This window comes from Macaca thibetana, chromosome 14, assembly GCF_024542745.1.
Source record: "Macaca thibetana thibetana isolate TM-01 chromosome 14, ASM2454274v1, whole genome shotgun sequence".
NCBI lineage: Eukaryota > Metazoa > Chordata > Mammalia > Primates > Cercopithecidae > Macaca > Macaca thibetana.
In genome coordinates, this window is record NC_065591.1 from 117423459 (window position 1) to 117449736 (window position 26278).

Genomic DNA, 26278 nt, shown 5'->3' on the forward strand with positions numbered 1-26278 from the left:
GAAGGACCCAGCACCCCACCCAGTCTCCCAAGAACTATGTAAACTAATAGAGAGGAAACTCTGAAAGCATCACCTTCCCATACACAGCTCTTAGCTAACTGAAGACGATCTGGAATCCCAAGGTTGATCATGCCTTCCTGACCTCTGCTGAACTCTGCTGGATCTTCTGCGCGATCAGAGCTGACGTCATTTACGATGTCCTGACAGCAGGTACGCTGAGTAGGGACTGGCTCCACATTGTCCTTGATGCTCTCCTCAGGCAACTGACCACAATCAGGGACTGCGGAAGCCAGGCATACAGGCACCTTCATGTGACTGAGGGGCTTCATTTCCAAACCATCCTGAGGATAAGGTGCTACTACAGGGACCACAGGGAGAGGGCTGCTGCTGAAAGTGCTGTTGGTTTTGGTGAAACACCTGCAGAGTTTAAACCAAAAGAAACAGAATTGTGTCTAGAGGAACTAATAATTAAAATAAGCCTATTTTGAAATATCATTTGGTATTCTGTATTCACAGACTCTTAAGAAAGACTGATGCTTAAAAACAACTAAATGATTCATCATGATTTGAAATCCTGAGAATTTGAAAATGATAGTGAAAGTGCCACACAACAGGAGAATACATCAAAAGAAGACTTAAGAATGCATCCTTATACAATGTCCCAGCACACAGGCTTCCTTTGTCTTAGTCTACTGTCAGAAGTCATCTACTTCATTATTAACTGGCTCCCAAAAGTAGCACCCAGAAGGAAAAGGCCATTAGCTACTGGGAAGAATGAGGGAATGAAAGAGGAAGACGAGGACAGGAAGCTAAGAAATGTATGGCCACATGAAAGAAACGACCTTAGGAAAGTTAACCAAAAACACACTGCTTTGAAATCAGATGATATGTTCCCCCTCATTCTTGGAGGAAACACTAAGGATTAGACATTCAAAATCCAGGAATTTTTAATTTTTCAACTTTTTTCTTCACATAATTAATTACTGGAATTTATTACCACGGAGCATTTCACATCAATTCTGCTCTACTTTTAATTCTTGCCTTTACCTACAATGTGCATTTTAATTTTTTTCTTTCTGTTCTTCAGACTGGACAATTTCTACTGATCTATCTTCTTGTCCGTTGACTTTTTCCTCTGTTGTCTCCAATAGCTGTTAAGCTCATCTAGTAAATTTTCCATTTTAGTTATTGAGCTCTTTAGCTCTGGAATTTCCATTTGGTCTTTTGTATAGGCTCTGTTTATCGGTTAAATTCCCTATAAGTTCATTTATTATGTGTATACCTTCCTTTAAGTCCTTGAACATATTTATAATGGCTGCTTAAAGTCATTATCTGCTAATTGTGACACCTGGGTCATCTCAGAGTCTGTTTCTATTGACTTTTTTCCCCCCTTAATTATCACATTTTCCTGTTTCTTCACATGTATAGTAATTTTTTTTAAACTGGATTTTCCTTTTAATTTTCTGGTTGCTCTGTTGGCATCAAACTCAGTGCTCTGATAGCTTCTGCTTGCATCCTTGCCCCGAGATTGGAGAACGCTTTCACACAAAAACCCATAAACTCATAAATCTCACATATTTTATTACAAGGGTAGACTCTTATTGTTTCTGCCTGCTTCTGTTTATTCTCCAATAATTTCAAGTAATCCAGATTTTATCATTATTATCTGTTGATGATCAAGCTATTCCAACATTCTGGAAGTTGGAGCCTCAGAGACATTTTTTTCCCTAAAATTGGGAGTAAGAAAAGTCTGGAGATGACATTGCACTGGGCTTTGATTTGGACATGTTAGGTAGGAAACACATAGGACTGACCAGTAGTATCCTGGAGCTAGATAATGTTAGGCAATGAAGATAAGAATTATTTGGATTTGCATCCTTTAAACATGGGCTGATATGTTTCTGGGGCAAAGAAAAATCAGTAAAAGTCTAATCAACTGTTGCTAGCAGTTACACTGGTTCAAGTTATTGGAAATACCAAATCTTAAGCATGAAGACAGACATAAACCTGAAAGAGAATAAGATATCTGTCAGTAAACCAAATCTTTAAATAACTCCAACTTTAATTTCAAATAGAGAAATATACTCACTATATAGATAATTAAATTCAGAGACCAGTCACCTGGTAAGTAAGGTAAGACAAGTATTCATCTGTGCAGAATAATTATCTAATATGACTCTAATTTTAATGCTTAATTCTATAGCAAAAAAAAAAAAAAAAAAAAAAAAGCCTAATTTAGATATAACCTATGTGTTTCCACACATGTCTTCAGTGAATAAATAGTGAAGAAAACCCTGGTGCGGAAGCACATTAACTGGAGCCACAATCAGAGCACTGGTCTAGAAGTGTCATGACTGCAGAAGAGTAGGGCATTCCTGACTTATTCTCTTGTCTATTTTATTCAACCCTGAACTTACAAAAAATTTTTCTGGATGCTGGCAAAGGTGAGCACTAATCTGAAAGCCACTTAAAAATGCCCATGTGATCAGTGTCTTCCTTTCCTGCATTTTGTCGTTAGTCTCCCAATACTCGGGGAACCCTCAAGTCCCCCTGAATGTATTCAATGCATGGAATCTACAGACTCTAAACAGGGTGAAATGTGGGGCAAGGTCGGGGGGAGAAAAGCCTTTGTGAATTTGAACTACTACTACTGAGAATTTAATGATTATCCATCTATATAAATAACCTTATCTGAAAGAACCCTTTATTGAGAAAGCATTTGCTAAATACCTTCCATAGGTTAGACACCGTGGTAGGCACTGAAAGAGTGAAGAGTGAAGCAGAAAGACAGTAGAGAGGGCTTTTATAAAGACTGAAACTCAGGACCAAATCATGTCAATCCCAGAATGACTTAAAGTGATCTGGCCCTTGTCCAACTGCCTGCCAAAGGCAGAAGGAAATCCTTTCTAGAGGGGGAAAACATCTTCCAGAAACTCTGCAAGTTTGTATATCTATGTCTAAAAGTCAATAAAAAGTACAGGGCACATCAGGAGGCAAGAACAAGAGAAAAACAAGTGACGTGGATAGGGAGTTAGCAAAGACTTTAAAAACTGGATGAATACATTCAATAAAGTAGACGACAATCATTTTAACAGAGAACTAGAATCTAATATTAATAATCACTTGGAAATTCTGAAATTAAAAGTAGAGTAACTGAAATTTAAGAACTCAACACATGGGGATAAGAGCGAGCTGGGCACAAGCGAACAGAGGATTGTTGATCATGAAGCACATCGGTTCCCACGACAAAGGATGGAAAATATGAAAACAGCTGAAGGAACACAGGAGGCACCGCATGGCGAAAAACTCTATGTGTAACTGGAGTCTCTCTGCAGGGGAAAAAGAGACAATGCAACAGACGCCGCACTGGAGACATAGAGGCTAAGAGTTTTCTAAGCCTGATGAAAGCTCAAGCTGCAGACCCAAGCTCTGTGGATCCTAAGCAGAATAAGTACAAAGAAAATTACACCTATCAATGCCAATAATTAAATGGGTAGAAGCAACATACAAAGACAAAATCAAAAAAGCAGCCGGAAGAAAAAGACGTATTACCTTGAAAGGGAACAACAATAGCTGTATAGATGATTTTTCAACAGAAATGATGGAAGCAATAAAGTAACAGAATAATGTCTTTAAAATACAGAAAGATAGTAACTGCCAATCTAGAATTCAATAAGCGGTTAAAAAAGAAAAAAAAATCCTTCAAAAAGGAAGACAAATTAAAGATATTCTTTGACAAAAAAGCTGGGAAACTCTGTCACCTTCAGTCTTGTACTATAAGAAATATTAAGGGAAGTTCTTCAAGTTGAAGGACAATGACTAGCAACAGATTTTTTTAAAAAAAGGAAATACAGAAAGGAATGAGTAGCAACAAAAAAAGGAAACCAGGGAATTCTGAATAAATATGGATTGCAAAAGCAGTAATTTTAATGTCTTAGAGGATTTTAAGTATTTTTAGAATACAAATGATGAAAATAACACAAAACATTAGAGGGGGAAATGGAGTTAAAATGTTTTAAAGTATTTGTATTGTCTGAAAAGTAGTAAAAGTCCCAATTCACATTAAACTCTAACTAATGTCATAATGGCTGGCACCAAGCACATAGAAAATGACACACAATAGGACCTCAAAAATGCTTTTTAAAAATGATAAACATTAGAACACCAGACTGGTTCCTTTTTTAATTATCAGGGAGCAACAATTAAACTAATAGTCAAAGTACCTTATAGCAGCCCATGCCCAACAGTAAGATAGACACATATATTAAAGTGAGAATGAATGGATACACTTTGAGTTTTTGTATCACGATAGTAGTTATTTCTGTCCTAGTTCAATACTGATTCTGGGATCTGTAAGGTTCTTCTATTATCTGTCAGCTTCAAAGTTGTCTGACTTACACTTCAGTCTCCTGGAGTAAAGGCAATGACAGTTCTCGGTGTCAGATGCCTTAGGACACACAGTACAGTCAGGTACTTAATGAAATACCTCAACAGTGATGGCCTAAAATGTACTAAGTGATCTTCTGCCTTGATGTCGCATTGCTCTGCAAGAATCTGGAGGTAGCTGGGCGGGGTGGCTCAAGCCTGTAATCCTAGCACTTTGGGAGGCCGAGACGGGCGGATCATGAGGTCAGGAGATCGAGACCATCCTGGCTAACACGGTGAAACCCTGTCTCTACTAAAAAATACAAAAAACTAGCTGGGCGAGGTGGCAGGCGCCTGTAGTCCCAGCTACTCGAGAGGCTGAGGCAGGAGAATGGCCTGAACCCAGGAGGCGGAGCTTGAAGTGAGCTGAGATCTGGCCACTGCACTCCAGCCTGGGCAACAGAGCAAGACTCCGTCTCAGAAAAAAAAAAAAACAAAAAAACCCCAAGAATCTGGAGGTAATAAAAAGCTACTAGAAACCTGTATTTTCTTTATGGGTCTCACTCTGTTGCCCAGGCTGGGCATGATCATGGCTCACTGCACCCCTGACCTCCCTGGCTCATGTGATCCTCCCACCTCAGTCTCCAGAGTAGCTGAGGCTACGAGAATAGGGCACTTCCCACATTCTAGGCAGAGGCTAGTCCCAGTATATTCTTCCTGATTGCATCAGACTCAATCAGACTACAGACATGTGCTACCATTCCTGAAAAATTTTTTAATTTTTTTTTTGTAGAGATGGGGTCTCATTATGTTGCCCAGGCTGATCTTGAACTTCTAGGCTCAGGCAATTCTCTTACCTCAGCCTCCTAAAGTGCTAGAATTACAAGTGTGGGCCACCACGCCTGGCTAAAACCTGTATTTTAAAAATGTAGAAGTATCAGATCAGAAAGAAAAGTTTTCATTTAAGAGAAGTAAAATTAAAATGTAGGAAAAAAACACACACACACATATTTGCCGGAATTTGAAAACCTAGGACAGCTCCCTACAAAATATTAGAAATTAATAAGTTGTTTATATAGATCGAACTTGAATGAACTCATAATGTTGATATAACAAAACAATGATGACTCGCCAGACAATGAGATGCCCTTAAAGCCTCTGGCTTCCTTCCGTTTAATTTATTTTTTTCTGCTCTTTAATTTAAAGCCAAGTTACAGAATGAGATTTTTTTAAATGACGTCTAAAAGGCAGACTAACAGTTTGTAAACTACTTTTGTCAGAGTGACAGTGAAGTTTTATGGATGGGGCAGGAGTGGAGGAGCGGGCCAGACAGAGGCACATGGGCCAACCACAAGTGTGGTCATCAGCGTGCTGACACAGGCTTTATGTGCTGGGCGCTAACAAGCGTATGAAATACACAAACTCCTTAAAGAAATTACAGATATTTAGCAAGAGAGAAGTACAATTTCCTATTACCTACTCTTTAGCATCTGTTTTTCAGAGAACTAAAACAGGAAATCATAGCAGTGTTTACTTTATTCTGAACTATGACCCTCAATTACTAGAGTGGTGTTGACAGTAACATACTTGGGAGTTAGATTTGTAAAGCAACTGTAACCTGAGTTTCAGCATAAACCACATTGATTTAAAATTTTCTAGTACACTGAATCTTAACTCATAATCATCAGTAATTAACCAATTAGCTAACCAAATGTAAATAATTCAGTTACATTACTTTTAGTTCAATTCCGGATATCTATATGTGTCAGCACAAAAAATGGCTTTAACTAGGGGTTACATGTTGAAATACAGGCATAAAGAACATCGTCTGCTAAAAAGGAATATAGTCTGTTCTGAATATAACCAGATATGATATGTGAAAACTATTATTATTATTATTATTAGTGACATGAAGTTTTGCTCTTGTTGCCCAGGCTGGAGTGCAATGGTATGATCTTGGCTCACCACAACCTCCGCCTCCCCGATTCAAGTGATTCTCCTGCCTCAGCCTCCCGAGTAGCTGGGATTACAGGCATGTACCACCACGCCTGGCTAATTTTGTATTTTTAGTAGAGACAGGGTTTCTCCATGTTGGTCAGGCTGGTCTTGAACTCCCGACCTCAGGTGATCCGCCCACCTTAGTCTCCCAAAGTGCCAGGATTACAGGCACGAGCCACCATGCCTGGCCCATGAAAACTATTATTTTACTAATAATGCTTTAGTTAAAATTTCCAAAGCAATTAGATGATCACAAAAATCATATCTGTACCTATGCAAACTTAAGAGACAAATCTAAAGTAGTAAATAAGAAGACAGGACAAATGTCTGCAAACATATGACATTCAATAAAATGCTCTCACAACGCACATTTTACAGTTTATACAATGCAAATAGTTTGTCACTTCACTCTCTTAGGCTTTTCAAATGGTCTTTCAAATGTAGTTATTCCTGGCATAAGGTGGAATAAAAGTTTTTACTGAGTTGTCTCTAGCTCAATGAAACTACTTTGTTCAATCTTAAGTTTAAAAACATTGAGTAAATGGAGCTCTATGCATCTTGCCACATACAGAAATCTAAGCTGTTCTGTAAAACCTCAGGTGGTCTGGGACCTGTTAGTTTACTAAGATAACTTTTAGTAAAACAGGAAAGGCCTGTCTGACCAATCTGTAAGATAGGAAAATGACTCTATTGTGGTGTCACAAAAAACAATAAAATATTCTTTAAGCAACACTCTGAATAGCACAGACTAGGAAATAAGAGATTGGAAGAGTAGGGTAGGATTGTGCTTGGAAGAATAAGGTGCTTTAGCAGCTGACTAAACATATTTTGGATATTCTTGTAAAACTATACAGCACCTCTGAAATATTTTCTAGAACATATCCAAAATATTCCACTTTTGATTACACAGTTTAATATTTGTTAAGCATGATTATGTACAGAATTACTTTGATTAGATGATTATATAATTTTTGCATTAAGTTTCCTCTTTTGATTATGCCTAGAGGGAAAGAACTATCTGTGAATCTCCTGAATGTGTGATACTTATTCTCATGCATATATTCTTGGGACTTCTGAAATAGTTACATCTTGGTGGTAGTTTATGTTTTTTTTACTTTTATTTTTTTTGAGACAGAGTCTCGCTCTGTCGCCAGGCTGGAGTGCAGTGGCGCAATTGCGGCTCACCGCAACCTCTGCCTCAGGGGTTCAAGCAATTCTCCTGCCTCAGTCTCCAGAGTAGCTGAGATTACAGGCACGCGCCACCACACCCGGCTGATTTTTGTATTTTTAGATGGGGTTTCACCATGTTGGTCAGGCTGGTTTCGAATTCCCGACCTCGTGATCTGCCTGCTTCAGCCTCCCAAAGTGCTGGGATTACAGGTGTGAGACATTGCACCCGGCCGGTAGTTTATCTTAAAATTCCACTCACCTCTGCTGTTTCCACCTGTCACTGTGCCATTTTGCTGACCCAGCTCTTATTTTCGGGAGCTTATCAGTTACTACCTAAAGAACCCTGAAAACGTGGCACATACACACCATGGAATACTATGCAGCCATAAAAAAGGATGAGTTCGTGTCCTTTGTAGGGACATGGTTGCAGCTGGAAACCATCATTTTCAGCAAACTATGGCAAGAACAGAAAACCAAGCATCATGTTCTCACTCATAGGTGGGAACTGAACAATGAGATCACTTGGATACAGGAAGGGGAACATCACACACCGGGGCCTATTGTGGAGAATGGGGACGGGGGAGGGATAGCATTAGGAGATATACCTAATGTAAACGACGAGTTAATGGGTGCAGCACACCAACATGGCACACGTATACATATGTAACAAACCTGCACATTGTGCACATGTACCCTAGAACTTAAAGTATAATAATAATAAAACAAATAAATCAATAAAATAAAATAAAAAGAACCCTGAAGGCACCGCTCCAGGCCACAGCTGTCTTGCCTTGTCGCTGTCTGCTCTGCTGGACGCTGCAAGGACTGCAGCATTAGAGTGGGAGTTTCTTTTTGGGAATTAATTTATCAGCAGCCGTCACATAAAACATGACAGTAAATGCTGAGTGACAACAAATGACTGAGTGTATTCCTGAACATGGCAAGCTGACAGACACACACAAGCTTATAAAGAAAGACAAAAAGCTGGACTCCCTGACTTCCTGACAACAGGCCCTAGGTCTCCATCTTAGAAGTAGGAGACAGATTTGGGGAGATACATAACTTCCCCAAAAGGAAGGTACTGATCAATTTTTTTTTTTTTTTTTTTTTTTTGGTTAAGACGGAGTCTCACTCTGTCGCCCAGGCTGGAGTGCAGTGGCCAGATCTCAGCTCACTGCAAGCTCCGCCTCCCGAGTTTACGCCATTCTCCTGCCTCAGCCTCCCGAGTAGCTGGGACTACAGGCGCCTGCCACCTCGCCCGGCTAGTTTTTTGTATTTTTAGTAGAGACGGGGTTTCACCATGTTAGCCAGGATGGTCTCGATCTCCTGACCTCATGATCTGCCCGTCTCAGCCTCCCAAAGTGCTGGGATTACAGGCTTGAGCCACCGTGCCCGGCGGTACTGATCAATTTTTAAAATTCAACACAGCACTCTGAATTTCTTAGGGAAATAGGGAGATGACCATAGATGGAAGAGAAGCTGAATGCACGTTTTCTGCTGGAAGAAAAAGCTCAGGTGAACTGGACAACTTGTTGTTTTCATACTTAGCAAACCAACTGGGTAGATCAAACCTTAGGCCTGAAAGAACTACTATTATAATTAATGTTCTCATATTCATCTCTACATTTTTTTGTCATCAGAGGACATCTGACATCCATGGAGGGTTTCAGGTTGGTGAAAGAGCATTCCCAAATCCAAGACACAGCTTTTAAGGTTGTCAATATATAAAACTCGGAAGTCATCTGTAGTATCTTTGTTCTCTAAAGCACTGTTCCCAATCGTTTTACTACTTCTCTTGACTATCAGCCATGTAACTTGTACTGTTTTTCCCAGATGAATTACATAATTTTTCCAAGCTGATTTTTGCTGGGAGACTTCCTGTCCATCTCCAGTCTCTCTTAAGACTCTTAATTTCTCATTCCTTCCTGATGGGATCTCTCAGTTTGTTCATCTGTGAATTTCATCAGTGTCCCCTCTACTCTCTCTTACAAATTATCAAGGCTGATGTTAAAAAAGACCAGATTTAATGTCAATCCCTTTCCATTAAACTAGCCAAGCAACTAAGAAGCCACATTTGATTACATATCCAGAGCTGCATTACTGCCTTTTGAATTCAGGAGAGGAGAAGAGAAGGGTAGAAAGCTTTTGATGTTTTTTGATTAAAATCTGTTTAACTCTTGAAATGCCCAAACAGCACAAGGATTTCTTGATTAGGTCTCTGGTGTAAGGAACTGGCTCTCTGCAAAGCTGCATTAAATATGCTTCTTTCTAGGTGTTCATAGTGAGCTTTACCTATTACTCTTAAAAACTGCAAAGGGGTCAGGCGCAGTAGCTCACGCCTGTAATCTCAGCACATGGGGAGACCGAGGCGGGCAGATCACATGAGGCCAGGAGTTTGAGACTAGCCTAGCCAACATGGCGAAACTCCATCTCTACTAAAAATACAAAAGATTTAGCCAGCCATGGTGGCACATGCCTGTAATTCCAGCTACCAGGGAGGCTGAGGCATGAGAATCGCTTGAACCCAGGAAGCAGCACTGCAGTGAGCCAAGGCTACACCACTGCACTCCAGCCTGGGTATCGGAGTGAGACTCTGTCTCAAAACAACAAAAGAAAACCAAAAGAAACTAGAAAGGATTCAAGGTAATGGAACACAGTGAGGCAAGCGGTCATTTATGGCATGTCACAAGAGCCCCAGAATCAAGAAAAACTTCCCCACAGATCTATATAGTGCCCCCTCCCCTCACCTGTTCTCAACTGCTCATATCATACTCTCATATACATAATAGAGGCAACGTTTTCTCTCCAGAAGGAGAGATAAAAGGGGTCAAGGGTTGGCAATGTCTTGTTTCTTAAAAGCTCACTCTAAGAAATATGCTTAAGTTTACAACGGAGAAGGCAGAGAAAAAAGAACCTGGAGTGGCAGGGCACAGGGCAGGTAAGTCCATACAGAAAAGGCCCCACGCAAGACTTCTCCAGTTCTTAGTATCTGTGGAATAAAGAAGGCGAATTGCAGAGGCACCACCAGATCTCAGAGGGCAACTCCCCAGAAGTACACTGTGGGGCAGCAGCTCTTCATCTCCCGCAGTGTTTTCGGCCTCGAAGGCTGCACCCAGACACCTAGACATCACCTTCAACTGCTTCTTCCACTGGCCTCTTCAACCGATTACTTGGTCTTTTCTTTTTTTTAATCTCTCAGACTCATCTCTTTCTAAATCCTAAATCTCTCAAAATTCTTCTTTCTCTCCCTACAACTATGCTAGTCTACTATTTCTCATGTTTGTTTTGCTTTGTTTGACCGAATAGCCAAAAACCCTATGAGGCCCACTTGACAGCCCTCATATAACTTAACTGAAATCATGCTTCTGTTTATGTTTACACTATTTCAGCTGACATTCAGAAATGCAAACTCATTCATAGTAACAATGTGGATATTCCAAAAGCATAAACTTACTACGATTTTCTACATTTTGAGAGTAAACCACGTATCATCTACCTTTCAGCGTTCACAGCTTTTTACAAATTTTGTCATTTGTAAGATCTTACGAGGAGATACCTGTTCTCAATTCCAAAGTGAAAAGACTTAAAATCTTTAAATTTAATAATCCAAGTTTTCCAGAGCTGAAGGTAGGTACTTACTGATACTTATCTGTCCAATTACTAAGTGTCAAAATCATGCAGTTGCTCCTGGGAGCCAGGTGGGACACTGGCTAACCTTGGAGGCAATGCAGGCAAGTAAAGACTTGCCCTAAACAGGTAGATTCTCATGAGGAAGAAAATTTAAATCAGGAAGAAAAAGAATCTGGTGTTCCAAGCTGAAGAGAATTCACCTAAATTCCCAGATAACAGTAAAACCCACACACATGAAATGCAGTAAGTCATTAACTTGAAAATTAATAGAAATACAATTGTCCATTGTCTTAAAGGGGAAAAAAAAACTATTATAATAAAAACTTTCAAATACTAAAATACTACATACACACGCACATGCGTGCACACATACACACACACACACCCATTACACATACAAATAGCCACAAATCCAAGGTCATTTAAATGGCAGAGGTCATATAAGTCCTTCTAAGGAAATGGGATGTATTCTTGATATTAAGATGATACTTCATCATAAAGACATGATTGGCAGGAAATTGCCAGAGACTACCATCACATTATGTTGGGAGCAATTTTACATTACCTAGGACAATTTTCCCCTTTTCGGTTAAGGAAATAGCTTCAGAAACATCATGTAAGTTTCACAAGATCACAGGTTTAAGTTATATCAGAGCCCAGGTCTACTTATTCTTAGACCAGAGATCCCGTCGTTAAACCATTTTATTGTCCAGGGAGAATCAAGATCTGCTGATGACCAAGAACCATAAAAGAAAACACATTATCTTTCTAAACAAAACCGCTTGTAACTAAATCCATCTGATTATTCGCCAGGTACATGAGCCACCTTTACCAGGTCTTTAGCATGTTGCCTAACAAACTATGGTAAAGTCCATGAAAAGCTCAAGACAAAAATGTGGTTTCAATGTGATGAACATTTTCAAAACCAGGGTCATAAACAATTGAGATACGTAACAAGTAAACCTTAGCACATAAAATAAGCAGATGGCTCTTTTATAGACACACTATAAGTAAATGATTAATGGGTTAAGTAAATGATAACAAAAAATCTCCAAGAAGCTTCGTTGCTTTTGTTCTGCAACTCTCAAAACGCAGGCTGAAACAATGTACTTTTAATTCGATGGTTGGCCTGATCCTTCTTCAAGTTCTGGTTTCAATAACTCCCAGAGACAACTCTTAACTGTTAATTCATTTTAAGTATATAGGCCAAACATCATTTCAATAATAAAATATCTAAACTCCCACCCATACGCCAGTTATTTTATGTACTAACTATGATATAATCTTTTTGGTTGTAGAGTTTAAGAACTGAGAAGGAAGGACTTTTGACACCATGTAATTCAATAACAATATTATGTAAAAGAAAGAACTAAGATTTCTGAAACAACTTTAATACAACAAAAAGCTTGGTAATCCTTTGGGATTAATATAGAGATAGTAGGAAGGTGTGCTGAATATCCTGTGTGTTAAATGTACATTGCTCTACATATTTCTATCTTGTTTGAAATATTGTGAGTACACATCACTTTTAAAACTAAAATACAAAATTCAAAGCAAGGTTTTGCTACTTAATCTTCTTAAGATTTTAAGAATTAAAAAAAAACACACTGGCTAATCTGGTAGGAAAATTTCAGTAATATTACTATGAAAAAAACGTTACTATATACAGAGCGTTCCCGCCTCCCCCCAGCACTCGGACACACTGTCATTCATCCTCATAACATCCCAAACATAGAGTAGAAAATAAAACGTGAGAAAAGATAAAGTCTTTATAACAGAGAATGACCCTAATTTAAAATTTTCAAAAACATGAAGACTTATAATAGTTATTTCTGTGACAAACAGACCCTTTAAGATTGTTTCTATATAGCTAAAGACACCGAGGCACAAAAAGGTAAAAATTGGAAAGCAGAGGCAAAAAAATCAGTAATAGCCTTAAATTTAAGACTGCAAATCCTGAACTTTATATCCCAGGTAAAATTCCGAGAACTTCCTTTGCTGAAGGGAAAAATAAAAGGATGCATATGTCTTATTCACAACAGCTTGTGCAGATACATCATTAACGTACCTATTGTTGTTTCGACAGTTTCGGCAGTTAACACATTCCAGAGGGTCAATCTGAGGCACAGCCGTGTACATTCCACCACCCTGGACAGGAAGGAGGGTCAGAGAAAAAGAAAAGAAGAAGGAATGCTGAAGGTGCCCACAGACCAGTAGCCAAATAATCACAAATACACATAAGCCATGTCAACCATAAATGGACACACGGTATATTCTAACCAAGTCCCAGAGCAATGTCATTGTCAGTATCATTGACCCATATTCACAAAGGAGTGAATGAGAGTTCTGCACTATATTAAACTGTATTCCAAAAACTTCACTGCCAGGTTTTTCTATGTATTTCTGTAATAGACAAAAGCAAATAAATGAAGGGAAAGGTTTAGTCATTTCCCTTCAAATCTAGTGGGCTCAAAATACATTATACGTTATAGCCTTTGTTCATTTTTCCTTTCTCGGCAGTCAGGGAAGAATTTCATGTGATGCCAGTTGGAGAAACAGGGTGTAAAACCTGTGTGGATGATGTCACATGATAAACTCATCTTCATTTTCCTGTAATTATTTCGATGAGGTCTGTTCACTTGACAATGCTGAGTTTTAAAGCATGCTATATTTTTCCAGATGGAGGGGATCTGCGGCCAGCAATGACTTGGAGGGGGCGTGTTAATATCTGGATGTTGCTTTTGGCGGAACTGCCCAGCAATTAAGAAAAATGCCCAGATTAACACATACCTCATTGTAAAATGTTCACTTGACAGATAACGATAGCAAGGTTCTTCAAAAATGAAGTTAAAAATTAAACTAGCCTGATAGAGGCAGAATTCTGCTTTCAGAAGAAAAACAGAACTGAATTTGATACAAGGTGGGAGAGGCTGTCACACTGTACCCAAACCCAAAGCCTTCAAGGTTAGGAAAAGTTCAGGCAATTGTTTTTCCTAGAATACTTTCCATTGCCATTCATTTCGTAACAGCAGCCAGAATCTAAGCAGACCAAAAGTGCTGAAAATTTCCTTCAGTGTTTCTGACCCAACCAGCAATAGGAATGATTAAGAACATATCAAGAGGAAAGAACTCTCCTATACTATATTCCGTCTGAGAGCAAACCTGAAAGGTTCAGAAAATGAACTTCCCAACCTGCAGGGTAACATTGTGGGTTAGGGATTCTCTGAATCCCTAAACATGTTAAAGTTAGTGCAATGATTTTTAGGGTCACTAACACTGTTAAAATTTCTTTATTTCCCCCACCCAGAAAAGTAAGCAATCTAATAGTTTAAAATCACAGATAACTTCTGACATTGTACACCAAATGGGGCACCTATTATTTAAACAGAAATTCATTGTTCAAAAAACCCAAGGTTCCGTGTTCAAACACTAAAGCAAACACTGGCCTTATTTTTCTTCTTATGGAAACAGTGTGTGCTTGTCAAACGTTACTACTCTCTCCTTCAGTTTTCTTGGACAATGGTAGTAGTTTGGACTAGGAATGGTGACCAAAAAAGTTCAGAAGTCTGAATACACGCTGTATCTTTCCACACACAACAACGAAATCATTATTCTCTTTTAGTAATGAGATGCATTAAAGCAAATTAATATTTCTTCCACAACATACAAAAGCCAGGTCACACAAAAGCCATTCAATTTCTAGCTTTAAAATATGAGTACACATTAGTTTTGTTCTCCAAATAGATTTTAACAAATCTTTAATAAACTGAAGATGGGGAAAGAAAACCTCTAAGCTTCTTCAAATCGTAGCATGCTGTGGGTCATGGTAAATTTATTTGTAATCAGAACAATGCCAAAAACTGTAATCAAAAGTAATAGAGATGTGCATCCAAACAATGTCATGAATCAAACTTTCTAATGCAGACAACCCCAGCATAAGTCTAAAATATGCTAGTCATTCTACTCCCATTTCGAAAATTAAACGGTATCAACTAGTTATCTCTGAAATAAGGTTGTCTTACGGGATTATCACTCTTTGTGGCTAAAGAATACTAACATTGTAAAATGTGAAAAGCTTACCAGCCACAACAACAAAACACATTGGGCAAAAACCAACAAAAGCAGCCCATGAAAGGTCAGAAGTCACAACCGGTGGCCTGCAGAGATGTTTGGCATGGCCTACAGATGTTTTCAAATTTTGAATTAGGTGCCAGCATGTAAAAATCGGTCAATTTCACCTGGATTTACAGAGGTTTTGAAAAATCAGAAAATTTGGCAACACTGGGCCCTCAGCCTATGACAACTGTAAGTGTCAAACTGCGGCTGCTTCCCAAAGACACAGTCTGTGCTCTCCAGGTGGCCATCGCCTGCAGTGCTACCATCTCACTCCCATGATGTCCTGATCTGCCTGCCTCTTCTCGGCATTTGCATTTTTAAGACCCTGCTCTCAATAAATCAAATTTAAAGTATTTGGTCTAGTCTACGTCCAGTGGTATTTCCATTTCATCTAAAGAACGACTTCCAGTCTGTTCATTGCCGGTATTCCACTTTCAGTGTTTAATAATTTTAAAATGAAACTAAACTGATGAATATAACTATGACCTGGCAATAGAAAACAACTTACAAAGACTACCCGGGATCAAAGGGCTGCCAGTGATCGATGCTGCTTCCATTCAAGGGAACCTGTGAGGTTTCTATATTGAACAAAGCCCAGCGTGCTGTCCCCGTTCTGGTGCTTGGCACCCTGAGGGACAGAGGGGTTTTTATTTATAGTTAAGTCTCTTACATTCACTAGATGATGAGGATGTTCGAAATCCACATGTGTCCTGGTTAGAGAGTTGGTGTGCCCAGAGTAAAGCCCTCCATTTAGGCTCCCATTCACGATTCCATTGACTCCGTTGGGGACCTTACGGTGAAGGTGGGAATAGCCACTGCTAAGACCGCCGTTGGTTAGGAAGCCTCCATGAACATTTCCATTTATCTGACTCGCTCCCGAGAGAGTGGTGTATTCCACCATCTGCCCATTCATATCTGATCCTTGGTAGAGATATCCTGGTGGGTCATATTCTGTTAAAAGAGAACAAAAAAGCCACACACACACACACAAAATAAGACACTAAAAAGGACAATCTTCTTGCTGAGAAGGTCTTACTGATAAAATCTCTAAGAGACTACAAATAGACTAAAATAAAAACATTTGAAAAATGTTCACTTAAAGCCTACTTGTAAGACATAGTTTAATAAAGTTATTGCTATTATTTTCCATAGAATGTAGAGATAGCTGTGAACTCTGAGTTAATTATGATTCTGTTAACGGGAAGAAAAATTAACTCAGGAGAAATTACTCAAAAGAGAACGAATATATTGGGCAAGCTAAACTATCAGAGTACTGGCAACACTAGGAAAAAGTGCTTAAACTCCTAGATATTATACTTCAAAGTGCTGAAAACAACGGCATAAAATGACAACAAAAGACTAGCTTTAGGTGGGGTATTTCCAGTAGCAATAAACAACTCTGTTAAGTAAAAGGATGGAGCTGTACATACAGTCACTGACCATTCATACAGCTCCTTAGTCATTATAACCCATTTGGAAGGTGTGGGGTACAAAGGCAAAAAGTGATTCTATTTTCCTTTCTTTTTTTTGAGATGGAGTTTCGCTTTTGTTGCCCAGGCTGGAGTGCAATGGCATGATCTTGGCTCAGTGCAACCTCTGCCTCCCGGGTTCAAGCAATTCTCCTGCTTCAGCCTCCCAAGTAGCTGGCACGTGCCACCATGCCCAGCTAATTTTTTGTATTTTTAGTAGAGACAGGGTTTCACCATGCTAGCCAGGCTGGTCTCGATCTCCTGACCTCGTGATCCGCCTGCCTCGGCCTCCCAAAGTGCTATGATTACAGGCGTGGGCCACTGCACCTGGCCTTCGATTTTCTTCTATTAAAAGCATATAAATGACTGTCTCAAAAACTCTGATTTCCAGAGGCACATCTACCAGATATATGTAGAAAAAGTAAAGTATCTCTTAGAAACTAAAGTGTCCAAACTGTACAGGATTTGTTGTTGGAACTTGGATAAAATCTTCAAAGGCACGAGAGCTCGCCAAGGCTGGATTAGGTGTCCCTCCTTTCCTTAGCTGCCCACATTACTGTGCACTCTTGCCCAGGTGTGTAATCTCAGTACACCTGCTTGTGGTCTCCACTAAACTATAAACTTTGAGAGGGCAGACGTGGCGTTTATTTTATTTACCATTACATCTCCACTGTCCAGAACAGTGCCTGGTATACAGAAGACAATGATTATCTTTTGAATAAATGACTGAATGAACACCACCATGAGAATTATCCATTTTTAAACATATTATCAGGTCACAAAGTAGGATGACTTTAATCCGATTAATATAGCTCAGATGACCAGATTAATACTTCTCTTTTAATGATTCAACATGCACTCACACAGTTAAAGGCAACAGCATTAAAACCACTTAGAACATCAAATGATCACCATCCCTTTCAGATTAATACTTCTCTTTTAATGATTCAACACGCACTCACACAATTAAAGGCAATGGCATTAAAACCACTTAGAAAATCAAATGATCACCATCCCTTTCAGCCTGATGCAGCCACCATCTCTCCCCCTCTCTCTTGGACGGCACCATTCAATACAAACAGAGTACTTCCTTCTTCCGGAACCGGTAACTAAAAGGGGAGCATGCGTGAGAACTGGCTAACAGCCACTGGAAGTGCCTGCTGGGGTCGTCCCTCACTTTCCTTTCATTTCCTTATTCTGGAGCCAAAGGGAAAACCAAAAAACTTCCTCCCACCAAAGACTAAACTCTCTGCTTGATTTGATGATCCTATTTTATAATAGCTGAGATGATACGAAAAGTAAGACAGTGTGCTGAAGAGAACTGAAGGAAGTGAAAAGAGAAAGGGGGTTCTAGGTTATTTCACTGTTATTTCAAAGCAGAGCCATCGTCGATGTTCAAGCACACATATTCCTAGATACACTCCAGGGAGAGGATGCCACGCTGGAGCAGTCTTGAGTCCATCAGGCACAGAAACAGGGCTGCATTATCCCCATTGGTTACGTGTCATTCAGTGACAGTGACTTAGAGAAGTTTTCACTACCTGCTTTCCATCATGGCTTTTCTATTCCCTGTTGGCAAGCTCTGTACCAGTGTAAAGGTGTTCCTACAGCAATTCCAGAGCTCAGGCTCCTCTTTGGTGGTCCAACAAAGCTGGAGTTTCCCAGCAATAAGTCAGCTATTTACTTAGAGACCTGCTTAGTTTTGGCTTTGGTGTTTATGTCTGCTGGGCAATTTAATTTGATGCTCCACTTACTCTGGCTGACAGCTAGGATAGTTTTAAAGTCATCTACTCTGAATGAAGAGTATCTCATGTGCTTCGTACCATGACACCAACACACAACAGTGTTAGAAATCAGTATTTATTCTGACAATATTTGTCCACCCATCTTTAGAAAAAGAGAAGGAAACACTTATGAGTGACTTACTTTGTATGGTATTCTGCTGGCGATTCTTCCACAGGCACATTGCAATGAAAACCATCAGAATGAGGACCATGACGCCCAGCACACAGCCAACGATCAGATATAACATGTCACTGCTTCTAGCAGGGCTGGCTGCAGGCCCCACATTTCCTCCACTTCCCGAAGAATTTGGAGGGGTACTCAAGTCTTTGACAGGATATTCAGAAGCTCCAGGAACACGTTTCACTAGTTGAAATATAAAGGAAAACATGATGTCAGAGTGAATACAGACTCCATGAAATGGTTTACTCTCTGAAGGAGGTCTGGTTAGGAATGCAAGCCAGTCTGTTTACTCTTGTGACTGAGATGATCTGACCACCAATGAGTCACAAAGAGGGCTCCAAAGTTTAAAAACCTGATGTGCCAAAGTTTTAGTCCACAAACTTTAGAGAAATCCTAAGAGCAGACGAACACATGCACTTGGTCTAATCCAAACTGCTATATGATTATCTGCTTAACTGTACTTGGAGAAGACTCCCAAATAGTTGAAATGAAAGTGTTTCCACTTAGGCCGGGCACGGTGGCTCACGCCTGTAATCCCAGCATTTTGGGAGGCCGAGGCGAGCAACTGTCTGAGCTCAGGAGTTCACGACCGGCCTGAGCAACACGGTGAAACCCCGTGTCTACTAAAAATACAAAAATTAGCCGGGCATGGCTGCGGGTGCCCGTAATCCCAGCTACTGGGGTGGCTGAGGCAGGAGAACTGCTTGAAACCGGGAGGCAGAGGCTGCAGTGAGCCAAGATCGTGCCACTGCACTCCAACCTGGGCGACAGAGCGAGACTCCACCTCAAAGAAAAAAAAAAGTATTTCCACTTATGGATGGAACACAAACTCCTTTCGGTCAGATATATTTTGAGCTAAACAAGACTCAGAATTACATATTTTATGCTTCTACCATGTATATAAAAATCACTACCAATAATAGAAATTATGGCTTTGGGTTACTAGAACAATGACCTTCCAAAATCTCACACATAGTATTAAGCATTCCAAAAACAAAGCCTTTGGAGCCCATGTAGGTGCAGTACTCTTACCTGGTTCATCGGTATTCTGGGTAATAGCAATAACAAAAACTAGTAACAGGTGGGACTCAAACCTCATTCTCTCATCCCCAAATCGTATGTTCTTACGTCTCTACATGTCACAGAAAAGCAGCAGAGCAAAGTGGTCGGCAGCCAGTCTCCGGAAGCACACAGCCTATGTTTATACCTCACCTCCACCTATCATTAGCTGTATGACTTTTACCTCCAAAACCTCAGTTTTTATTTATTTATTTTTTTTTTTTTTGAGACAAAGTCTCACCCTGTTGCCCAGGCTGGAGTGCAATGGCATGATGTCGGCTCACTGCAGCCTCTGTCTCCCAGGTTCTAGCGATTCTCCCGCCTCAGCCTCCCAGGTAGCTGGGATTACAGGCACATGCCACCACGCCTGGATTTTTAAAAAATATTTTTAGTAGAGACAAGTTTTCACCATATTGGCCAGGGTGGTCTCAACCTCCTGACCTCAAGTGGTCTACCCACTTTGTCCTCTCAAAGTGCTAGGATTACAGGTGTAAGCCACTGTGCCCAGCCAGTTTTTACATTTTGAAATGGGGATATTAATAAGAGCTCTATCAATTATCTAGTGGTAATGAAGGGTAAACGAGTTAAGCCATGGAAAGCACTTAGAGCCTGGCTAAGGGTGGTGGTCAATCAGTTCTGCTGTTATTATTGGTTATACTGAATTTCCTGTTACGGTGCCAACAAACCACAGAAGCAAAGCAGCTTTTTAAAAATCTACTCAGCTAAACAGACACAGATGAGAAAAAATGCTCATCATCACACTGCTCATTAGAGAAATGCAAATCAAAACCACAATGAGATACCATCTCACACCAGTTAGAATGGTGAGCATTAAAAAGTCAAGAAACAACAGGTGCTGGAGAGGATGTGGAGAAATAGGAACACTTTTACACTGTTGGTGGGAGTGTAAACTAGTTCAACAATTGTGGAAGACAGTGTGGCAATTCCTCAAGGATCTAGAAATAGAAATACCATTTGACCCAGCGATCCCATTACTGAGTATATACCCAAAGGATTATAAAGCATGCTACTATAAAGACACATGCACACGTATGTTTACTGTGGCACTATTCACAATAGCAAAGACTTGGAACCAACCCAAATGTCCATCAATGACAGACTGGATTAAGAAAATGTGGCACATATACACCATGGAATACTAAGCAGCTGTAAAAAAGGATGAGTTTATGTCCTTTGTAGCAACATGGATGAAGCTGGAAACCATCATTCTGAGCAAAACTAAACACCGCATGTTCTCACTCACAGGTGGGAATTGAACAATGTGAACCCTCGGACACAGGGCGGGGAACATCACACACCGGGGCTTGTCATGGGGTGGGGGAATGGGGGAGGGATAGCATTAGGAGAAATATCTAATGTAAATGATGAGTTAATGGGTGCAGCACACCAACACGGCACATGTACACATATGTAACAAACTTGCATATTGTGCACATGTACCCTAGAACTTAAAGTATAAAAAAAAAAAAAAAAAGAGGAAAAACCAGGAAAAAAATAAAAAATAAAAATCTACTTGGCTGGGCGCAGTGGCTCATGTCTGTAATCCCAGCACTTTGGGAGGCGGAGCTGGGCAGATAATGAGGTCAGGAGATCGAGACCATCCTGGCTAACATGGTGAAACCCTGTCTCTCCTAATAATACAAAAAATTAACCAGACTTGGTGGCACGTGCCTGTAGTCCCAGCTACTCGGGAGGCTGAGGCAGGAGAATCATTTGAACCCAGGAGACAGCGATTGCAGTGAGCCGAGATCACGCCACTGCACTCCAGCCTGGGTGACTCCGTCTCAAAAAAAAAATCTATTCAACAAACAACATTAAATTGGGGTTCAATTTTCTAGCAGCATCAACTACACCAAACAGAGCTGGGAATGAGAAAAGAAGTCATCTTTCAAGAGAAGGTGTTCTCTCTTATTGAAAGCTGGATGAATACTTGGCAGAGATGCTAAAGGAAATTTCTACTTGAGGTGGTACGTTAGATTATACAATTTTATGTCCTGGCCGACCCTAAAGAAAACAAAAGAGTTTCTGAGGCACAATGGATGTTCCATATCATATATTAAAGATCATGATTACTCATAGGGAAGTCGGTCAGGTTTAATCACTCTTTATTTATTCTTAATTCATTTGTAATTCTATCAACCTTCATGATCTGGTTTCCAACCCCTTGCTAAAGTTAAAAACTGAGGACAGATGGCTTGCATTGAAGGGTGAGTGAGATCCATTAACACTGATAGGAAGAGACAGATAACAGCCTGAAATAAGAAAGGTGAGATGAAAAACATAGAGAGAAACCAAAGAACTAAAAGAAACATCACAGCAGTCTCTGATCTTCGGTGGGAAGGGAAAACAGCCAGCCTTCAGCGCCTCTGTCATCCCTGAAAACCTTCCTCAATTACTCAGGATAAAACCATCATTGTTCACAAGAACCTAGAGTCATTTTTTAAAGGTTGAAGTATACATGAGATCTTCCATCTAAACAGGCTGGGAATTATGTAATACATAATTACATAAAAGTCATTCAACATGAATAGTTAACATTTCAAAGAAGTTTTTTGTTTTTCACTGATCTGAAAGTCTGTAGGTAGAAGCTTTTCATTCCCTACTGATGTCAGAAAATGAGGTATACTATTGTAATCACAGCTATACTATTATACTACTATATATAACAGTTATAATGTTTTATGTTTCGTCTGGCTAGATTCTTAAATGTCCTGGGGGCAGAGATGATAAATTTCATTTTTATTTAACTTTACTCCAAGTATCCCATGAACACATCACAGTGTCTGGTACAAAAAGGCACTCAAATATATGCTAAACAAATGAAATTCAAGGTAAGTCTAAAGGTATGTGGATATATGTTTAAGTATGGACTTAAGATGTGAGTATTGCAGCAGACACACATGATTTAGAATTTAAAAGCTAGAACTAAGCCTTGGCTTATCATTCAATCTTTTGGAGCCTCCATTTCCTCATTTTTAAAAAACCTACTTTTTCATGTCCTCATTTTTAAAAAGGAATAATAAGATCACCTGTACAGACACTGATGGCTGCCCAGCTCACTCAACAGCCGTCTTTACCATGTTATCAGAGCTCCAATTTTGTTTGAGTGTCTACCTCAACCCCACAGAACTCTGGGATAAATCTGGTCAATGGTTTGGGGGCAGTGTGTGGCTGAATTGTGACTAATGAGACTTGTGGGAAGATCTAGTAGAGGACTTTGGGGGAAATTTTCCTTGTTCTTGAAAACAAACACTATCAGACATTGTAACACCTTAAAGGTGATGCCCAGAACTGAGGCGAGCTAACAGCAGTGCTAGTCTTAGGGCCAAGCTGGCAACGGGAACATGGCAAACAGGAAAGACAGAAAACAATGAACTTCTTTTTTTTTTTTTTTGAGACAAGGTCTCACTCTCTTGCTCAAACTGGAGTGCAGTGGCCTGATCTTGGCTCACTGCCACCTCTATCTTCCAGGCTCAAGCGATTCTCCTGCCTCAGCCTCCTGAATTAAACAACCTTGGAATTAGTTACCTACTTCTGGGCTGCTTATTTTTGGGATAACACATTTCTTCACTGTTGAAGCCTACTGAGAGGAGATTTTTGTGTTCCTTGCAGTTGACAGTATCCTCAAAGTTGTTGTGAAGATTAACTGAGACTGTGGACAAGAGTGTTTTTGTTTGTAAACATCTACATGAGCTATTTCTATTATTCCCCTATGGTATCTTCTCTTCTTAAACATGGCAACACTCTTGACAGTGCATCTACCTATGCAGGCAGAGTTGAGAATGTTCAATTTAGAATTAGCAACTGCTAATTCTAAACTTTACTACACTTAATTAAACAAGTAGATAGAAGTTACATTATCTGTCACTCAAGAAACTACTTTAAACATATGTTTCACTTCTTAATATTCTTAAACTTTTGTTAGTATTCTCATTTTCACAGCAATCTAGAAAGTAGTCAACAAATATTTTTATCATCTTTGTAAAGAAAAAGGGAAGGGTTCATGACCAGCCTGGGCAACACAGTGAGACGCCTTCTCTAAAAAAAAATAAAATAGGCCGGGCGCGGTGGCTCAAGCCTGTAATCCCAGCACTTTGGGAGGCCGAGACGGGTGGATTACGAGGTCAAGAGATCGAGACCATCCTGGCTAACACGGTGAAACCCCGTCTCTACTAAAAAAAATACAAAAAACTAGCCGGGCGAGGTGGTGGGCGCCTGTAGTCCCAGCTACTCAGGAGGCTGAGGCAGGAGAATGGCGTATAAACCCGGGAGGCGGAGCTTGCAGTGAGCTGAGATCCGGCCACTGCGCTCCAGCCTGGGCAACAGAGCGAGACTCCGTCTCAAAAATAAATAAATAAATAAATAAAATAAAAATAAAGAAAAGGGAAGGGAGGTGATTTACTTAAGAGTCACACAGAAATTAACAAACAGGATTAATGATTATGTAAACTACTTTTTAGACAAGTATTCGAGCCCACATGTTATACATTTGTCTGGACAGTGTAAGTGTATGCACCTAGAAAATGGTCCAAAGCAGAAATTTCCTTAGGCAAATATATCAATAGTCATGGCTGGGTGTGGTGGCTCATGCCTGTAATCCCAGAAGTTTGGGAAGCCCAGGCAGGTGGATCACCTGAGGCCAGGAGTTCGAGACCAGCGTGGCCAACACGGTGAAACCCCATCTCTACTAAAATTATAAAAATTAGCTGGGTGTGGTGGTGTGTACCTGCAGTCCCAGCTACTTGGTAGGCTGAGGCAGGAGAATGGCTTGAACCCAGGAGGCGGAGGTTGCAGCAAGCTGAGATTGTACCACTGCACTCTAGCCTGGGCGACAGAGTGGGACCACGTCTCAAAACAAAACAAAACCCAGAATATATCAACAGTCAGAAGCAGTAATCCAGGGTTGGAATTCTATCACTGTCCAGGGAAAAAGCAAAACTTCTCCCACCTTTAGTCTCGCAGATCATCACATTGCTAAATTCACTTTCTCCTCCTTCGTTGAAGCATTGCATTTTAATGTCATAGGAGGTTTCTGGCTGGAGGTGGCCAATCATATGCCACTGCTTTGAACCTAAAAGGAAAAATAAAAGGCTTTACACATCATACAGCCTAAATGATAATATCGATATAATTAGTTAATGTTTTCAGGATGAGGCTGGAGCAGCATCCACCACCATCTAGTAGTTTGTGCAATAAAAATGTCCTTAACAGTAAGTATTTGACTAATGCACCACAGATAAACAGCATTTCTATTACATGGCATGAAGGAAAAGTAAAGAGAAGAGATAAGCTGACTTAAAACTATATCTGTGTGTTGGCAATAATACTTGTTTCACTAAAAATAATTAGTGGGGAGTCTTTCATAAAATACATGTTAATTTTATGCATAGGAAAGAAACCTCAAGTTCTTTCATCCCCATCTTAACCCAGCAAGTCAATCCACTATGTTCCTCCACCAAAAAGCAACAGTACATTTGGGACCAGCAAATGGTGCACTACCCAGAGCAACTGACCAGTTATGAGAATGGCCCGAGCAAAGCTCTCACCTCCATTGTCATGGATGCAACATGAACTGACATATGACTGAATGCCCGAATAAACTGCTGAGAATCACCAAAAAGCAAAATCTACTATGGGAAACTCTTGGCCGCCACCCCCACTCCTGCGTTCTTTTGAGTCAAGATCTCCAAACCACACAAGTATCTCCAGTAGAATGATTCTGTTATCCGTGGCACACAGCCAACATTTCATTTAGAAACACTCCTAAATTGAACACTCCAGTAGAAATCACTCTTCATTTTGACTTCCATGGACTGGTGACAACCTTTCATAAGCAGGGACACTTTTGCCAGATTAAATTAACTCTTCAAGCACCCTTAATCCCTTGTAGAAACATCTCTTCAGACTGTCTCCACTGTTTCGTAGAAACTCAAGCATACCCCCGACTGATTTAAGAATTAATTAAAGGGGGAGAAAAAAAGCAAAACAAAACCACATATGCAAGTTAAATCTACTTGGCTGAAAGGACCAATATCACCAGACTCCTTTGTAACTCAATGCAGACAAAAATATTTCAATCTGGAAGTACAAGCCTCTTTCCAGGTCAACAGTACAACACCCTTCACTTGTACAGACCCACGGTTTCGAAGGAAGAAAATCTGCTTGTTTTAGGATCGTCTCTGAAAGGCTCAAAAGTGAGGAGTTCTATGCCCCATTTACAAATGTAAAAAGGATCCCCCAAAAGATACTGACTCAAAAACTGGTTGAAAATGGAATAAATCTGTCTCTAAAATCCAAAGGCTTTCCAAAAAACTTATTTTTTTTCTCTAGCCTTGGGTCTTTCCCAACCTGGCCCTACACTCACCTACACTACATTCTCTTGAATAATTACTACACTAGATTTGAAGTTTTCCTTTCATAGCGTTCATAAAAATGGAATTAAACTAGGCTTCGGATATGTTACTAATAAGAGAAAAATCGTTAAA

The 26278-nt window shown here is 40.0% G+C and overlaps 1 protein-coding gene across 6 annotated transcripts in view; it reads right to left on the reverse strand.

Annotated features, from left to right (window-relative positions):
* CDON (cell adhesion associated, oncogene regulated) overlaps positions 1-26278 on the reverse strand; it is a 103502-nt gene that overhangs the window by 4709 nt on the left and 72515 nt on the right. For 4 of the 6 annotated variants that reach the window (XM_050755662.1, XM_050755663.1, XM_050755664.1 and 1 more), the window contains 5 exons: positions 24742-24864; positions 18675-18896; positions 15950-16230; positions 13232-13311; positions 74-417 (listed from right to left, as the gene is read on the reverse strand). In XM_050755662.1, coding sequence (XP_050611619.1) covers positions 74-417; positions 13232-13311; positions 15950-16230; positions 18675-18896; positions 24742-24864 — 1050 coding nt within the window. The remainder of the gene's footprint in view (positions 1-73; positions 418-13231; positions 13312-15949; positions 16231-18674; positions 18897-24741; positions 24865-26278) is intronic. The other 2 variants (XM_050755665.1, XM_050755666.1) reach the window with 2 other exon arrangements.